General features: G+C 30.4%; 1 protein-coding gene and 1 long non-coding RNA gene across 2 annotated transcripts; one reads left to right on the top strand and one right to left on the bottom strand.

The window, feature by feature from the left end:
- Positions 1-829: 829 nt before the first annotated feature.
- Positions 830-12231, bottom strand: LOC139900244 (uncharacterized). Its single transcript, XM_071883034.1, has 6 exons — positions 12087-12231; positions 11648-11794; positions 11091-11535; positions 10043-10983; positions 9378-9812; positions 830-1233 (listed from the first exon to the last, which is right to left on the bottom strand). Exons 1-6 carry the CDS (start codon positions 12229-12231, stop codon positions 830-832), a joined length of 2517 nt encoding a protein of 838 aa, XP_071739135.1.
- A 435-nt stretch (positions 12232-12666) lies between these two features.
- Positions 12667-15781, top strand: LOC139896567 (uncharacterized). Its single transcript, XR_011776273.1, has 4 exons — positions 12667-12684; positions 12771-12804; positions 13983-14105; positions 14956-15781. It is a non-coding gene; the product is annotated as an uncharacterized lncRNA (long non-coding RNA).
- The last annotated feature ends 4897 nt before the right edge of the window (positions 15782-20678 follow it).

Genomic DNA, 20678 nt, shown 5'->3' with positions numbered 1-20678 from the left:
AGGGTGGGCTTGAGCCCAACAAGGCAGAAAGTCCAACAAGACTAACTATTGTGCATAATTAAATTACTACGTGTAATTAAGCATCCAAAAACCCAGGTAATTATTATTATAAAATAATAATTAATATTTCGCAGTCATAATATTCCGATTATGACAAAAGTTAAACGTGCGCGCAAGTTCGCGGTTTATTCGAAACGTCAAATAACACTAACGGTTATAAAGGCTTCCAATGATCAAGTTATGTATCCTACGTACTCTAAGGCTTGTTTTAACATATAAATGGAAGCAAACCACGTAAATCAAGTTTTCAGAGTATAAAGTAATACAGTACGCACAAATACGCAGTTTCGCAAAAACACAAGGCACAAAAGCAAGTCGAAAAAGCCGGGTCGTTACAAGTATGTTACAAATGATCTGTTGTTTGTATATGGAAAATGATATAACATGTCATAATAAAAAAAGCGAAATTGTTTAAACAAACAATTAATTCACAGTTTAAATATTCGTGAATATTAATTTTTTTTTACCTGACATACGATGATGAATAATGTCTACCGATAAGTATTCAAAACAGTTTTCAAAAACATATTCCGGACGACTTAGGCTTTCCGAGAGAAGTAACTATGCAAACAAAGTTCTGATTTGATGACCAGTTGCCCACTGGCTCGTGTCTTTAATGCCATCTATGTACTCTTGGTCATCATCTAATAAACCCATTTCGTAGCATGCATTTTTAAAAGTTGAACAAACCTTATCTCCAACTGTCCTGATTTCTTCATAAGATTTTGGACCTTTGACCTTATTTAGCAGAATTCGTAGGTAGAATAGTTCACCAGATTGTGGTGACACGTGATGTATACGTCCTATCGAACCCGTTAAACGCTTTCGTGGTGACTTTTGTTGGAAATTCGACATATGTGAGTTGTCGTGCAGTTTCGTATTTTTGGTTACACTTCATCCATTCTAGAAACTGCGACTTATTAACAGAAGGTCTATCCAGGACATCCTCAATGAGATCTTCTTCATCAAATATGATTGATTGTTGATCCTCTAAGTGAAATGCTAGTCGAACAACAGTTGGGTTTCTTTGATGTATGTCAAAAGCCAACATCCTCCAAATAGCTTCACACGAAGAGATGTATCTGCAATCATAATATTCCTTAATCTCATCGGTATCTTCATCACATACACCTGCAGTAACTCGATCGTTCCCTTTGTTGATGTATGATAAGGCTAAAAAGGAACATATATTTTATAGCAATATCCCTCCTAAATAATAGGTTTTCATATGTAATTGTATTATATTTTCATTGTAATTGTTTAAATAAATAAGTGCGAAGACAAAAGGCGAAAATGAAGATTTGAAGACACAAACGTCCAAAAAGCTCAAATGTACAAAATACAATTCAAAAGGTTCAATTTATTGATGAGAAACGTCTCAAAATGACAAGAGTACAAGTTACAAAACGCAAAGTACAAGATATTAAATTGTACGCAAGGACGTTCGAAAATCCGGAACCGGGACATGAGTCAACTATCAACGCCCGACGCAGTTGACCAAAAATTATGAGTCAACTATGCACAAGAATAAAATATAATATATAAATAATTATATAAATTATTTCTATATTATAAATATATATATAATCATGTCGACAAGCTATGAGACAAAGGATCCTAAGCTGGATTTTCAAACTCCACGACTCGCGGAGTTTGAAGGCCAAAAACTCCACGACTCGCGGAGCTGGAAGGCCAAAAACTCCACGACTCGCGGAGCTGTCAGAAATCAAAACGCCTATAAAAGGCCATGCATTCGTTCGATAAAAATATAAATAATAATAATAATACTCTGTAATAAATAAATAAATAAATAAATATATATATAATATATATAGTATAGGGTAGTTTTATATTAGATTAGTTCGGGTTATGTAAAGGTTATTTTACGGGTTTTTGAAGTCGAAATTCTGTCCGTGTAACACTACGCGATAAATACTCAATGTAAGTTATGTTCTCCTTTTTAAATTAATGTCTCGTACTTAAGTTATTATTATGCTTATTTGAGCCAAAGTAATCATGATGTTGGACTAAATATTAAAGACGGGGTAATTGGGCTTTGTACCATAATTGGGGTTTGGACAAAAGAACGACACTTGTGGAAATTAGACTATGGGCTATTAATGGGCTTTATATTTGTTTAACTAAATGATAGTTTGTTAATTTTAATATAAAGATTTACAATTGGACGTACCTATAAATAACCACATACACTCGATCGGACACGATGGGTAGGGTATTTATATGTACGAATAATCGTTCATTTAACCGGACACGGGAATGGATTAATAGTCACTAGAATTATTAAAACAGGGGTGAAATTATGTACAAGGACACTTGGCATAATTGATAACAAAGTATTAAAACCTTGGGTTACACGCAGTCGATATCCTGGTGTAATTATTAAACAAAGTAATAAAACCTTGTTACAGTTTAAGTCCCCAATTAGTTGGAATATTTGACTTCTGGTATAAGGATAATTTGACGAGGACACTCGCACTTTAAATTTGTGACCGATGGACTGTTATGGACAAAAACCAGACGGACATATTAAATAATCCAGGACAAAGGACAATTAACCCATGGGCATAAAACTTAAAATCAACACGTCAAACATCATGGTTACGGAAGCTTAAATAAGCATAATATATTTTATTTCATTTTTCCTCGTACTTTTATTTATTGTCATTTTAATTATTGTTATTTATTTTATATTGTTATTTAAATATCGTCATTTACTATACGCTTCGTTTAAAATATAAATCGACAAACCGGTCATTAAACGGTAAACCCCCTTTTATATATTATTATATATAATTATATATATTTTGTACAAATATAGTTGTTTAAAAATATAGTGTGCAATAAGCCCGCTCCCTGTGGAACGAACCGGACTTACTAAAAACTATACTACTCTACGATTAGGTACACTGCCTATAGTGTTGTAGCAAGGTTTAGGTATATCCCATTTGTAAATAAATAATTAAAACTTGTGTAATTTGTATCGCTTTTCGTATCAAAAATATATAGTATTTCACGTATTTAATAGTATTTCCTTGTAAAATTTAATAGTATTTTATACCCCTTAGCTTTGACATCAAGTTTTTGGCGCCGCTGCCGGGGAAGTCGGCGAAACTCTATATTTTTAATTTATTTTTGTATAAATATATATATTTTTAGAAAAACAATATAAAACTTAAGTTAAAAAAAAAACCGAAAATGCAAACTTCACGACTCGCGGAGTTTGCAGGCTTAAAACGCCGCAACTCGCGGAGCTGCTCTGACGCGCTGACAGAAACCCTATTTTCGCTTTAATTACGGAGTAATATTATTTATTATTATTTTTAAACCCTAATTACTTTATTAATTTAATATAATTAGTTTTAATTTTTAATTAAATTGTATTTTAAAATTTAATTAGTTTTATTTATATATAAATTAATACTTTTATAAAATAAAAATATAAAAATAATATTTTTATTAAAATTGTACTTTTTACAACTTTAAGATTATTTTTATATTTTGTATCTTTTTATTTGTTTTAGCGTAATATTTGTATTTTATCGCTAGTACTTAGTTTTAAGTCATAGTTTTTGCCGTAGTTATTTTTATTTCTAGATTTTTAGGCTTTGTCATAAAATCCCTTAAGAGCTTTTTCTTTAGACTAAGATTTAAGTGCTTTAGAATTTTGCGACGCCGTTTTTATATTTTAGTACCTTTTTAAGTTATTACCATTTGGGATATAGTTTTTCTTTTAAGCTTTAATATTTTTAGACGTAACTTTTAATTCTTAGTTTTTAATTCCTTTTTAAGTTTCGAAGCGCTACTTTCTTATTTTTATTTTTCGACGCCTATTATTTTTCGACACTTTTATTTTTCGATATTTTTCGACGCACTTCTTTTTCTTTCTTATTTCTCGACGCTTTAGTTTTTTTTAGGACTTAGAAATTTTCTCTATTTCTTATCTAATATCTCAAACGGAAAGAAAAATTATTAAAGTGGTTAAATTAATGGACGTTGACAATTTTTTGCTTCGTAGTAATATTTGGATTTGTTAGTGGCTGAGTTGTGAGCTTCCGATTTAAAGGGTTCTGGCTCCCTGCTGCATCTTTTGGCTATTCAAAACGTGGACAAAAGCAGAAAAGTCTATTAATTGGACAACTTATATAAGTTTTTCTATTTTTATAACTAATAGGATAATTAGTAAATGCACCACATTGTAGCTAAAATTTGGCCATCGCAATAAAATGGAAAATTTTGAAAACAAGGCTATGGAAACTCTTTTTGATATCCAAAATTAATTAAATCAATACTCTCAAACGGGTGTTGATGACAATTCGTTCGGTCAATCTTGGATCACGAATGACGAAACAATAACTGGTTGTGAAACCTGTGGAGATTATCACTCAACATGGGAATGTTATTATTACGTTCCTATGGAAAATTACACACTCACGGAACCTGAATGGAACGATTATGAAGAATACAATTCAAATTGGGATTATTTCCAAGAATATATCCAAACTCAACAACCAGAAGACGAGGAAAATTATGTGTCAGAAAATTCTTTAGATTATATGAAAATCAAACTCGAAGAACTCGATGCTCAAAATGAACAAATGAGAGAGTTTGTAAATAGACAAGCTGAAACTCTATCAGATTACACACCTGTTGATTTGAGGAGTATTGTGCAAGAAAATCTCATATCATCGAATTCTGATGAATTCGAGAGCTCCGAAATCACCAACTATCCCGATGATACTTTTTATTCAGTTTTACCAATTTCACAACATATCGACACATTAGCCTCTACCAACGAAATCATCGATCCATCATTGGATGAAGAAGAAGTAAGGGTGACAAATTGGTACTCATGGGAAAACGACAACGTTGAAAATTTTACCCCCGAGACCAAAATGGTGGGACCAATAAGTACCATTAATGAAGAAGAATTTGCTTCGATCCCGAAATTCACCATTCCACAACCTTCCAACTCAATATTCTCAATAGACAAGTCATCTACCAAAGATGAACTACAAGCTGTAATAGATAATGACACCTCAAATTTCACCCAATTGGGTAATAGAGGTGAAACCTTTAATCCCGAGAATAAAAGGAAGGAAATGTTAGGAATTGTCCACCCTATAATATATATGTCGGTGTATATCGATCCATTTGACCAAGAACCAGAAAAGAGATATATCCATTTAATAAAAGCTACACTTAAAAAAGAATTAAGTAGTGACAATCGGGCGAGTCTAAACTTTAAACCCATTTATATATTTTATACCACCCGAGATGTAAATAACTGGCTCACTATTCTAATTCGTGGAACTTATTCTACCGACTTCACATGTCGTCAGCTAAGTGTGGGGAAGTCTAACCCCACTTAACGTTAAATTAGGGGTTCGGGTTAGTGCATAACTCGTTAATAAAAATGCATGATGAGTTAGGGTAAAAGACGTATTTTCAAATATTAGTAAATAGTTCAGAAAAGCAGCCGTTTTTGAAGAAAAATATGTGTGATAAAACAAGAAGGAATGAACGATGAGGTGCACCATCTATCATCCTGCAATTTTATGGTATCTTTAACTACTTTCTACACTAATCACCCTCATGAATTTATAATTATAGTCTGATTTCATGCAAATGAGGGCATTGCATGATCTCAAGTGTGGGGAAGGGTTATAAATTCTCTCGGGTTTATACTTGGCTTATTTGCCAAATTTTATGAAAATTTGAAAAATTACTATTAAAGATTTATATTTTATGAAAATTTGAAAAATTTTAAACTATATGAATTCAAAATCATGTTTATACATATTTATGAACGATAAAACTAGGTGTTAATGCCGAAATTATCATTACCTCGGAAAGGACATAAATTGAGAAACACCCTAAAACGATTGAATTCATTTAAAATGGAATAAAGGAGAATAAAAAGGCAAAGAAAGAAACTAAGTGTGGGGAGAATGTACCAAGTTATTCAATTAAAAACTATCTATCACATGTTTCTGTAAATTTATTGCAGGTACTTTTATTTTGGACGATTTTAATCAGTTTTACCCGATTTACTGTAATATATTTGAAAGAAAAGATGGATCTACACGATGAATCAATTCCATCATTAAAAGGAAGTAAAGTCTTCCGAAAAAGAAACGCGCTTCTTGATTTAGGTCAAGAAGTTGTCGTCCAGACCAGCTGTAGGTTGACGAAAAATCTAGAAAAGTCAACACTAAAATCAGCAGGAAATCCACGGACCTCAGCATAAAACAGGGTCGCTAAGTGGTCAGACTTATCCTAACCATGAGAGGATCTGTCTCGTAAAATGGGGAGGGCGCCGTGCAAATTAGCTTGATAAGACTAATGAATCAGATCCCCAGAAAGGATAATCTCCTTAAAGATTAAAAATCAGCTTTTAAGACTGATATTACTCAATCCTTGAGATTGACCTTAAAGATTGAGAATTACAAACTCATGGAATTCAATGATATCTAAACTCGAGCTTGAACGAGAAAATATTTTGATCAAAATTATAAACCGATTTGTTTTCTGAAAAACCATTTTCAATGCGTTCATTACCATTGAACGTAAAATCCTAGGAATTCACCTGGAATTCATTAGGTCACCTGAACCAAATCGGGTGTCAACCGTAAGAACGGTGGTTGCATAGCATGGTCGGAGACAGGACCTTGTGCCAGACTAAAAAACTATAGGGTGAGCTTTACTATTGCTCCTACAAAAGATAGTACTAGCATCCGACACGTTTATAGACCATAATCAAAAGCATGTCATTAGACATTGCCTTAACAGTTGCTTGTTCAACGCTTTCCTTTACAACCGGACGGTAGTTTGCCGAAAGGTAATATACGGGACAAGTAAACTGGATGTGTTGCTTTCCTAATACAAGGTTAGCAAGTGGGTGACACAAAATCATAAGTTTTGAGCTAAAATTTTCAAATCTGAAACCCACAAAACCCACAAAAATATTTTGCAAACACCGGTGAAGGGTTATTCCGGAAAACTTGTCTAGGGTAAAAGCTAGATTGAATTTTCAAAAGATCAAATGTTTTCATAAAGATCCAATTTCCTAAAGGATCTAAATTTTCATAGTCATGTGGGACTGTAAACCGCCTTTCAAATGTGCACTTTGCTTTGAAAACCGAAAGTAAATCGGCTATTTGATTGCAAGTGTCGTTGACCTAAACCCGAGGCAACTGTGGATGACACACCCACCTTTAACCATGGTTCTATCGTTACTATCATTGTTTATACCACCATATCAAAATCACTAATGTACAAAGTGTGATGAATAAAAAAGTGATTCATGTATGCTTTTATTTCAAGTTCTGTATTATTTGAGGACAAGCAACGCTCAAGTGTGGGGATATTTGATAAGGCTAAAAAGGAACATATATTTTATAGCAATATCCCTCCTAAATAATAGGTTTTCATATGTAATTGTATTATATTTTCATTGTAATTGTTTAAATAAATAAGTGCGAAGACAAAAGGCGAAAATGAAGATTTGAAGACACAAACGTCCAAAAAGCTCAAATGTACAAAATACAATTCAAAAGGTTCAATTTATTGATGAGAAACGTCTCAAAATGACAAGAGTACAAGTTACAAAACGCAAAGTACAAGATATTAAATTGTACGCAAGGACGTTCGAAAATCCGGAACCGGGACATGAGTCAACTATCAACGCCCGACGCAATGGACCAAAAATTATGAGTCAACTATGCACAAGAATAAAATATAATATATAAATAATTATATAAATTATTTATATATTATAAATATATATATAATCATGTCGACAAGCTATGAGACAAAGGATCCTGAGCTGGATTTTCAAACTCCACGACTCGCGGAGTTTGAAGGCCAAAAACTCCACGACTCGCGGAGCTATCAGAAATCAAAACGCCTATAAAAGGCCATGCATTCGTTCGATAAAAATATAAATAATAATAATAATACTCTGTAATAAATAAATAAATAAATAAATATATATATAATATATATAGTATAGGGTAGTTTTATATTAGATTAGTTCGGGTTATGTAAAGGTTATTTTACGGGTTTTTGAAGTCGAAATTCTGTCCGTGTAACACTACGCGATAAATACTCAATGTAAGTTATGTTCTCCTTTTTAAATTAATGTCTCGTACTTAAGTTATTATTATGCTTATTTGAGCCAAAATAATCATGATGTTGGACTAAATATTAAAGACGGGGTAATTGGGCTTTGTACCATAATTGGGGTTTGGACAAAAGAACGACACTTGTGGAAATTAGACTATGGGCTATTAATGGGCTTTATATTTGTTTAACTAAATGATAGTTTGTTAATTTTAATATAAAGATTTACAATTGGACGTACCTATAAATAACCACATACACTCGATCGGACACGATGGGTAGGGTATTTATATGTACGAATAATCGTTCATTTAACCGGACACGGGAATGGATTAATAGTCACTAGAATTATTAAAACAGGGGTGAAATTATGTACAAGGACACTTGGCATAATTGATAACAAAGTATTAAAACCTTGGGTTACACGCAGTCGATATCCTGGTGTAATTATTAAACAAAGTAATAAAACCTTGTTACAGTTTAAGTCCCCAATTAGTTGGAATATTTGACTTCTGGTATAAGGATAATTTGACGAGGACACTCGCACTTTAAATTTATGACCGATGGACTGTTATGGACAAAAACCAGACGGACATATTAAATAATCCAGGACAAAGGACAATTAACCCATGGGCATAAAACTTAAAATCAACACGTCAAACATCATGGTTACGGAAGCTTAAATAAGCATAATATATTTTATTTCATTTTTCCTCGTACTTTTATTTATTGTCATTTTAATTATTGTTATTTATTTTATATTGTTATTTAAATATCGTCATTTACTATACGCTTCGTTTAAAATATAAATCGACAAACCGGTCATTAAACGGTAAACCCCCTTTTATATATTATTATATATAATTATATATATTTTGTACAAATATAGTTGTTTAAAAATATAGTGTGCAATAAGCCCGCTCCCTGTGGAACGAACCGGACTTACTAAAAACTATACTACTCTACGATTAGGTACACTTCCTATAGTGTTGTAGCAAGGTTTAGGTATATCCCATTTGTAAATAAATAATTAAAACTTGTGTAATTTGTATCGCTTTTCGTATCAAAAATATATAGTATTTCACGTATTTAATAGTATTTCCTTGTAAAATTTAATAGTATTTTATACCCCTTAGCTTTGACATCAATGTACTTGAACAGATACCTTATCGCACCTATTTGGTTACACCATTCAACGTTAATATGTGCTTGATATTTCTTGAGCAAATGTGCGTTATATGGAACAACAAATCTGTTATCTAGATCGATTCCTTGTTTGGTGACTATTCTACCATTGTCTCTTCTTTTATAAATTAGATAACCTTCAGTGTCGACACTTGTTTCATCAGCAAATGTTTTTGGAAAATTTTTTGTGCATTTCTTCTCAATGTCTGTGCATGGACATTTTGGATTATCTTTACCACATGGGCCGTGCATCATCAACTCGGAGACACGTTTGTATAGTTCTGGATCCTCTTCTTTGTCAGGTATTTCGGCAGAGATAAACTTATCTTCATCTTCTGGATCATGCAACTTATCACGCTCGTCTAAGAATATGCATATATGTGCATGTGGCAATCCTCGTTTTTGAAACTCAACTGTGTATAAATCTGTAAAAAAAAAAAGGTAATGATCATTAATAAAATACAAAATAACTTTATTGAATGTTAATAAAGTTCATAAATTTTTAGACAGTAACATTGCTATAAATTGAATTGAGATATCTAGTAAAAGGCTATTGATTAAATATGTGATGTCATTAACATAGTTAATTCACACTATATAATTATTTTTTAGTGTTTATATATTAATAATTAATCAAAAGTAAAATATGAGTAACCTGCAATAGCTTTTTCAAATATTTTGTTTCTCTTGATATCCTCCATTAAGCGATCAAGTTTCATTTTAAAGACCCTAGCTTGGTATTCTGGTTTATCCTCTGCGTTAAGACCTGTGCCTTCTAACGCTTTTTTGATTTTTGGCCATTTAGAGTTACACGTGAATGTAATAAATAGATCAGGATATCCATATACGCGGCAAAGAGCCATTGCATCTCGGTAATTTTCTATCATATAGCGTGCACTTCCCGTAAATGATGCAGGCAATTTAATTCTGTTACCCAACATACTGTTAACAACATCACCTGTTATTGTTGCGACTGTTAAATTGGAATAGGTATCTGCTCTCAATAACTTTTGATTTTTTTGAATGTATAATATTCTTTCGGATTCAATCATTGTGTAAGCATCAACCAACAACTGTTGATGAAGTTTTCTTGCCAAACGTGCTATCGTTGGAACGGATCTGTCTTGAATTTTGTACGCGAAGAATTCACGCATAGTCACCCTCTTTTTTTTTCGTTTTGTATTACTGTCTGCACCTTTGTGGAAAATATCAGGTCTATATCCGTCTTCGGCATAAGCAAACAACAAAGGATATTGAAGAGCTAAATAGTGAGGATGCAGCTCACTAATTCTTTGAAGGCCATCTTTTTGACTCTCTACTACAATATCACGCTTATCAAATTCCATGTCAATATCACCTACAATTAATGCCGCAACTTCGTCAACAGTAGGCAAGTTGTAATTACGACCGTCACCGCTTCTTCTAGCAATTAACTTGATTTTAAAATCACTGTTTTGCGTTTCTTCAAAGCGGTCTCGTGCCATTCGATAAATTTTCACAAGTGGATTAATATTGTCCAGGAGTTCCATTAGATCTTTTATCAGTCCATCATCAAGTGAGTATTTGGATGAAGCGGGTTGATTTCCTTTTGTACCCCTGAAAAATAGAATTAAAATATGAATTAGCTGTTAAACAAATCAAGTTTATTAGGACAATTTGTTCATTAAATTTGTTTCAGAATTAATATTTGTATGATGTTGTACCCGATTGCATTTTTTTTGTTGGCACTTTCATTTGCCGTGTCATAAATATAAAGTTGTGAGTATTTTGGTGTGTCTCCGTTTTTCGGAACCAAACCACCCATCCTATGACAATTCTGACCACGGATTCGGAAAGTGTACGACCCTTTGCCTTTGTTCACCGAGTTGTCAACTTTACCACCCATCGAAGTGAATGCGAATACCATGTTGTACTGCCTAACATTATCTAAGAAATGTTTGCTCTTTGGATGTTTGTTGGAGAATAAATCATAAAGTAGTTTTGGTGGATCTTTAGTAAACTCCGGAAGTACAATTTTTCCTTTTAGACAACACATTGAGAACGATCCCCTCAAACCTTTAGTTGCTCTGCCTCTCCGTGTTTCGCGTAACCAAAGTTTTGCACCACAAGCTGAGCATGTATACGATTGATCACCTTCATCACAATAATCTGTGTAACATTGGATGTACAACGTTCAATAAATTAAACATTCATAAATTTATGAGGGTGTATTAAAAAGTAGTACATTATTAGACATTATGTTATATATTTATTTCCTTACCGTTTGATATTCCGGTAATACGTAGGTGGTTGACTCCAGAAGAACTTGGTTCATCCAAATCAAAACAAATAGGATCAATGTCATATCTTTTTCTTGGTCTGCCAGATTTTAGTTGCCTAACTATTTGTGTTCTCCTTGATCGATAACCTGTTTATTGATATTACATATTATGTAGTTATTAAAAAAAAGTATATAATTTTATTTATGAATAAAAAAGGAAAAAAAAAAAACTTACTTTTAGACTGTTGCTATCTTTTAGATATAGTGATATTGGGAACCGATAAAGGTGTCACTAAAATGTAACAATCATGCATGAAAAAAAATTAAATTGCAAATCGTAATTAATATGGTCATATACAATGACCATATATATATAGGTCCAATAGTTCAATATTTGTTATTTATAGAGAGTTTGTTCATTTTGAGGAAATGCACATACCTGTTTTCTTCCTTTTCAAAAACAGAATGTTTTTTCTTTCCTGCCTTGCAATAAAAGATTTTTGTGACGCTACACAGGAAGTAAATACATTTTTCAAATTTATTTTATTATAACGTAAATTAAAGAAGTAAAATGTACAACTCATGTTGAATTTTATTAAATTTACCAGTTAGAATATTCGGCGTGGATTGCACACGTGTCTGATGTATGCCTGTGTTTTATCAGGATAAAAGAAAAGAAGATTAGGGGTTACGTACATTTAAATCATTTACTAAACAACTACAAGGAAAAAAGCCCTAATTTTTCTATGAAAACACACGAGAATCATCACCATCAAAGAATCACTTCTTCATTAATCCACATCGATTTCACCCTTTTATAATACCACACAAACATAGGTTTTGATTTTAGTAATCAATTAAACAATGATCTTAGTCTGATCAGTTAATATTAGGAGAAATAAGATTTGATTGTTTAAGCAAATCTCGATCCACCGAAGTTCTTTGATCAAAATTCTGCATTCGACTATTCCATTAATCGAATGGTTTTAGTCTCCAACGCCAATATCATACTAAGCGATCGATGGCGCCAGTCTAGGGTTCGTCATCATCAACAATCTTTGATTTTTCAATTCTTTTTTCTTTAATGATTTTTAAACCTAAACCTTTATTTATGATGTTACAGGAAAATTTTCATTGGAGGTTTATCAAAAGATACAGTTAGTTCTTATTCCTATGATGTTTTTTTATAAATTATTAAGGTTGTATATATGTGTTTTGTATATACGTTTGTTAAGGATTATTTGTTACTGACCTTAGAGATGGCAATATGAGTGGGTCATGGGTCATCTAGGAGGTTGGGTAACTAATAGTTAAGTGAATGCATACTTTGCTAATCTTTGCGTAATTTTACTTGCATTGCCTACCATTGAAAGATTTACACTAACAATGTGGTATGACGATTAAAACTTTGCTTCATCTTTTGTAAACTTTTTGACAATTGTAAATCCATGTGAGAAGTTTTAAAGGAATTGTTTTATATCCAAGATAGAAAGCAAGATGACTAAGTCAATGAATGTATTGTGTCAAAAACCAAAAAGGATTAAAAAATATATTCAGTCAACTCTAGAGTTATAGGTGTAGAGAGTCCCTTATTGCAGGTTTTGAGAACCAGCTGATCAGTCCCTTATTGCAGGTTTTGACATTTGCCAGTTTAGACGCGTTACCGAATCTTTTTATCATGCCACTGAATCTCTAATGATCTACTTTTTAAAAGGGGACATATGCTTTAAATAGTCAATTGCGTAGTTAGTTCCATTGGACATTCTAAGCTTCATTACAATTTTCACCTAAAATATTTAACAATTTGTCAAATGTTTGAATTCATGTCAGAAATATCAAATTTGTCAATTTTGACTCATTTACTATACTGGTTAGTTTATATGATTGTTTATTCATTTATGAATACGACAACAGAGGTAAAATACAATGTGTTGTTAGAAGGGTTGGTTTGGGTTCTACTCTTTTTTTTTTTTTATATGTATGTGTATGTGTATATCAACATAGGTCATATATAAAAAGGTAGTTAAAAGGGAAGGGGTTAAGTGTCTTCCACAGTCTATTATTATTGTATGTTGCTTAAAACATTGAAAGGCGATGTTATTTTTGTCGATGGATGATCATAATAAATTAAATATAAAGAACGTTTTATGTTTCCATGATGTGGTGAGTCTAAATTTTGTTACCAAAATTTATTAAAGGTTTTATTGTGAATAAGTTCTTTATCTGTGTTTTCCCTATTACGGGGAATTGTAGGCAAGTTATGGGTTCGTAGTTTGGGAAGTCAATTAATACAGATTCATTGACACCTATATATACAACTCTTACTATTTTGTAGATAAACCTTTAAAGGTGCACATTTGGCATGGAAATACATGAAACAGGTGCACCAGTTGGATGTGCTAGCATCAATAATAAAATCCAGGTGGAGGACAAATCTTATGTTTGTCTCATGTGTCAGGTAACATCCTATTATCAGTGCTACAAGATATTCATTTTCTCATTATTTTCGTTCCACCTGTATGTTTTTCTTGATTGGAAAATGAAACAGAATAAGTTCTATTGATCCTAACTCAAAATTTTGTGAAATTTCAGCCTGCAGTTAATTCATAACTTTTATGTTTTAAGACTACTTTTTATGACTTATATTTGGTGGGATTGATTGGCAATAAGGGTGTGTCGTGCATATTTTGTAATGAATCAAAATGGATGAGTATTCACAATTATTCAAAATGGGTCTCACTCCCACCAAATATCCAAATTCTTTTATTTATAATGAATAATCATTGTGTCGTAGATTATTGCAACGATGATGCTTATCTGATACTCCGTAAGAAACATGTTTGGAGTAAAATTACAAATAAGAGGTTTTTATGCATCGAGAATAAACTTGGGTTACTTATCATTTGCATGACCCATCTGACCAATGATTTCTAGCTATATATTTTTGTTTTGCCTATGTGAACACTTACACTAAACATAAAGCCTGATTAAGCCAATTTATAAGTGAGTGAGTAAGTGTTGGCTTTATTTTTTATGGTTAACTTTGCATGGTATTTATCTCAAGAATGATGGTTAACATTGTCACCCATTTCAGTAAATGAAATATTCTTCTTGTGATTCTTTTTTTTTTTCTTTTGAAATTTGTATGCTGTGAGATTGGATTTTGTTGTTGTTCTATGTCGTGTTTTATATAATAAGGGTTACTTAAGAGATGGGTGAGCTTTATGAAGGTAAGTAAGCTTTTTGTTTGTCTAACGAAATGTGTTGCTTTAACAAGTGCATTTTGCTATTTACTCCTTTTATTGCAGGGAAAAGATATGAGGAAGTTGCTCATAATGAGGATGTTGGTGGCCATTACAACTTGAGTATATCAAGATGATTGAACACTAAGTCAAAACGAAAAGTGCTTCAAAGACAAGAAGATAGGAAGAAAATGCTTCAAAGTCGTGTGAATTGGTTACGTTTTGGTTATAAAAACTCGATATTTTTTCATAATATAGCTCGGATCAGGAACAATGTTTCAGTGATTAGTGGTTTACAGATTAACGACTTGTGGGTTAAAAATCCAGTTCAGATTAAAGAGCATGTGCTGGGCCTATTCTCCTTACTGTTCTCGGCCGAAACAGTAGCAGCAGCAGCCATGGACTGGCCCACTGTGGGTTTGCACAAATTGGATCCACAACAAGCTGCTGAAATTGAAAAGCATTTTTCAGAAAGTGAAGTGTGGGGTGCAGTGCGTAATTTTGATGGAAATAAAACTCCGGTCCCGATGGCTTTTCAATGAAGTTTCTCAAGAAGCTTTGAGTTTTCTTAAGAAAGAGATATGTCCGCAATGTTACAATTTCACGCAAATGCACGTTTTACAAATGGTTTTTCAATGGATAGTTAATGCCAAATTGTGTGAGAGCCACCAATTTGATGTTTGGAGTGATACTCCTTGGATGCTTCTGTAAGAAAGACTGCACAACAAGAGAATATGGCATATCTTTTACTGTTAAATGTATTAAATGTAAACTTCGGATGTATGTTTTGTATGTAAAGTTTGCTTATTTTATTTGCCTATGCTAATGACCTTTTATCAAGTGGGATAGAGATTGAATGTAAGCCCAGCTTGAGGTTTGTTTTTTTCTCTAAATTTTTTTGTGAAAATTTTTGAACGCATGGTTGGTTAAGTTCTCCGAGTGATCACAAACTAATGTCCAAAAAAATATATTCTAAAGTTTTTTTGCCAAAAGGAAAAAAAAAAAAAACCTTGGTGTTTTGTATCTCAAAGAAATTCGATATTTAAGTTGCTCAATACAAAAAGCTCGCGAATTCGCAGGCTTTAAGCTAGTTTTAATTAATAAGAGATCCAAAAAATCAATTCGTTCAATGGACATTGATAAGGAAAGTGATATATCCAACACACATTTTAATAGATTCACTTTAATTTACTACATTGATCTTAAATGATATACCATACAACTTTCTTGTTAAAAATTTTTGAGTGATATTTTTAAAAAGTATGATTAAATAATAGTTGATGAAGTAATTCAAGTATTAGAAATATCATCTTCCATAAAATAAAATTGTGCTATCAATCTCGAGGAAATAAAAGAGGTACGTACGTTTGATTAAAGCGAGGGTCAACACCTCCGTTATTTTGTCATTTTTATTTTAAAAAACAAAATAAAAAATAGCATGTTAATATGGGCTTATCACTATTTGATCTTATTGACAATTTGGGCCCAATCTAAAAGGTTCTAGGGTTTTATATCTATACCACCCAGGCGAGATTTGTATGAAAGCTGAAAGCTTTGTGTAGAGAAAGCAATAAAAAGGGCTCTGGTCATTAAAGATTAGAGAAAGAAGAAATGGTATGAATCTGTAAAGCAAGAACAAGATACATGAAGCTTCACATATGTAGTATGTATTTAAGTTCTTTAAAAACCACCTGTTCAGTCTTACTGCTGTTTTCCACCACATCCACTACTAGATCGAAATAGTCAAAGTGTCAAACTAAGAGCTCCATCCATGAGCTACTTTAAGGGTGTGTCTTCTTATTTAACTGCTTTTTATTTCGAAATAGGTAAGCATGTTTACACATTCATGAGTATATATTTTCTTCAGGAGGAGGAAATTAAAGCTGTCGGCTTTGTTGGATTCCCAGTCGACCAAGGTTTATTTTAAATAATAAATAAAGACAATTATGTTGAAAACCAAAATATTTTATAATAAATTTTTTTTTTTTTTTTTTTTTTTGTAAAATTTAATAAATAATCTAAGTAAGAGTTAAAGAAAATAACGATTGAAGAAACTAAACATGACTTTAAGGTAAATTAAAATTTTAACCAGAATAATTATAAGAAAAATCTATCATGAAGATCAGTTGCCAAATAAATCATTATTTCAGTCTCATCACTGAACATTTTTCGTTCTTTCTTGTGTGCCATAGCATTTGGGTCTTTCAACTATGGAAGGTTTGGGTTCGTTTTTTTACTACACTACATTTTATGGAGCAATTACATACCCTGTATTACTTACTAGCAGGTCGGTCCTAAGATTTTGAATGCCCTGGCGAAATATTAAAAGATGCCCGACTATATTTCATTGAAAAGCAAGTGTCAAAATATTTTTAGGCGTTTATAATCCGTTGAAGTAGATAAAAGTAATAATGCTAATTTTAATAACTTTAAACCGTCTATTTTAAAAGATTTATTAGATATCAGATGACATCCTAAAATTTATGTTATTTAACTTTAATAATGTTTTATGCGTTATCAAAGAATATATTATGCTTATAACGTTTAGTGCACAATTTGGAACATGGAAATTTGCGTGTTTGTTTCAAAGCTAGAATTGGTTAAATTTATCCAAAACAGCGGCGACTCACGTGTTCTTCATCTAAGAATTTAGGACATACGCGTTTGTCTCTTATATCATTATAAATTATAAATTATAATTATAAATTTTTATTAAAGTAATTGAATTAATATTAAGTCTTCATAAATTTATGATAACGTAATATTAGTTTAAATTGTAAGGGTAAAAATAATCATTTTGTTATGAAATCTTCAACAAACTTCAAAATAATACTCCTAACTTAAGATTTAAAATTGAAATGATAAGTTCCAATTGTGATGACCCGGGAATTTTCGACCGAATTTAAACTTAATCTTTATATGGTTTCGAAATAATGGGCAAAGTCTGTTAAATCGTGTTTCAAAATTTTTGAATAGTTTACATGAATGCATTGCCCTTTGACCATTACCGACGATTCACGAACAATTGTTTGTAAATAAATATGTATATATATATATATATATATATATATATATATATATATATATATATATATATATATATATATATATATATATATAAGAATGTATAATAAAATAATTAGAAGTAATGAAACATAACTTAAATTAAATATGTAAAATAAAATACAATTTAATTAATTGAATTGAATGGGTAAAGTAGTATATAAAATAAATTGAAACAATAAGATATAATCATTAGTATTGAATATATATAAAATAATAAACAAGGTAATAATGTGATTATTAAAAATAAAACTATATATAAGTGTATGTGACTTCTATAAATAGTTATTTGGATATGTATATAAAAGATTTAACTATTATATGTTATATATATGTATAATTATTAAAATATACATGATTAATAATGTGTAATATTAATATATTAAATTTAACTACAAATTTAAAATACTATTAATATCATACTTCTATTAAAATAAAAATTGTTAGTAAAAAAATCAATAATAGTATTGTACATAATATATAGGTAAGAAATTTGTTTAGTATTTATTATTAACACATATAATTATTATTATTATTTGTATTAGTAATGTTATTATCATTATTATTAGTTTTAGTATATTTATTATATTTATTATAATTATATTTATAAATATTAATTGTTATATATAATAACCGATAGATATAGATATATGAATGAATGGAATGAGTATACATCACTATCTCCCTTCTCTTTTCTTATTCTGCTTGTGAACCTTTGCCTCCCAATCATTTCTATTGCAGCTGTATTAAGTACTTATCAATATCATTCAGTAATTGGTGTTCGTTAAAAAAAGAAAAAAAGAAACAGAACCGATATTTTTTTTATAAACTCAAAACCCATTTAACCTTTGAATCGATTCAAAACGAATTGATAGGAAGTAGAATTGCAGAAGTGTTCTAAATCATGTCGTGAGTGTTTCCTCAAATTCGCAGGTCCTAATTCGTTATATCAAAGCTCGAATTCGAAGAGTCAAATTTTAAACCTAAAAAGTCAAACATTGTTTTACAATCGAATTCGAGTTATATGTTATGTTTCTTGTTAAATTGACGATTGATAACGTTTATATGAATGATATACAACATATTTCATGTTGTAAGATTTTCCTAATTCGTATTCAAAATCAAAATCATTATATAATTTTTTTTTTTTAAAATCGTAACCCAGCAGCAGCACTCTTTCTTATTTAATTTTTTTTTATTTATTTTGCTGTTGATTAATCCATTTAATCACAAACAAAACATGTTTCATTTTATAATTATATTGTAAAACATTCTTGAAATCAAAATCCAAATATTTTTTTTCTGTGTTACGAACAGCAGGTATTCTTTTTTGTTATTTTTTTTTGTTTTCTGTTAATTTTCGAAAATCAAACTAAATCGTTTATTTTTTTTTATATTTGAAGTTCTAAAACTAAACAAGCAGATAGTTATTAACTTGGCTTTGTCTTGGTCGATCGAAGTATATGAAGAAGGTGATAAATGGAAATAGGAACGTACGGGTAATACATATATGTTTCTGTTATATTTCGGAAAAAGGGCAGCAGCCCAACTGGTTAAGTGTGGTGTCGGGTTAGCTAGGGGTCACGAGTTCGAACCCCGGCATGGGCTGTTTTCAATATTTTTTTTAGGACTTCATCCCTTTGAGGTAGTCTTCTTTTGTTATTTATTTTTATTATTATTATTTCTTACTTATTAATGTTAATTAATATTATTAGTAATATGATTATTATTGTTATTATTATTAATATTAGTACTAAAATTATTACCATCATTAACATTATTAATATAAGACGTAATTATCAATTATTATTATTACTAAGTATTAGTAATATCATGATTTTTATTATTATTATTATTATTATTATTATTATTATTATTATTATTATTATTATTATTGTTATGAAGATTGTTGTTAGTATTAATATCATTATTATGATTTCGATTAGTATTATTATGAACCTAATGAAATTCATTATCATATTGATTAATATTAAAACTAGTATCATTATAAATATTAGAATTATTATTATAAACATAAGTATTATTAGTAAAATCATTAGTAGTTATAAAATGGTTAAAATTATTATTATTATTAAGTATTAAGTAATATTATCAAAATGATTATTTCTTTCATTACTAAATTTTTCATTTTATTAAAAACTACTGTAATTATCATTATTATAAGATTTAGTATTAAAGCTATCATTTACAGAAAAGATTAATATTTTATAGTTATTATCATTATCATTATTTTACATTAAAAACTACTAAGATTATTAACATTATTTTTTATATATATTAAGTATTATCATTTTTACCATTACAAATATTAATTTAGTATTACTACAATTACTAGTTTTAACAAACAAATAATATATATATATACATATATATATATATATATATATATATATATTTAACAAACATAACTTAACTATATTAATGCTTTTTATATACAAAAAGAATACATTTAATGAAATAATGAAAAGTATATATAAGTTAAAAATATAAAAGTTAAATCACTAATAATAATATATATTTGTTCGATTACAAGTATACGTCTTAATATATATACAAATGATATAGGTTCGTGAATTCGAGGCCAACTCTGCATTGTTCAATCTAGTCATATGTATTTTTACTACAAAATACAGTATAGTGAGTTTCATTTGCTCCCTTTTTATATATATATATTTTGGGACTGAGAATACATGCGCAACTTTTAT

The sequence above is a fragment of the Rutidosis leptorrhynchoides genome, chromosome 3 (assembly GCF_046630445.1).
Source record: "Rutidosis leptorrhynchoides isolate AG116_Rl617_1_P2 chromosome 3, CSIRO_AGI_Rlap_v1, whole genome shotgun sequence".
Taxonomy (NCBI): domain Eukaryota; kingdom Viridiplantae; phylum Streptophyta; class Magnoliopsida; order Asterales; family Asteraceae; genus Rutidosis; species Rutidosis leptorrhynchoides.
Note: the sequence above shows the minus strand (reverse complement) of the source record. Positions and strands in the feature narration are given on the sequence as shown.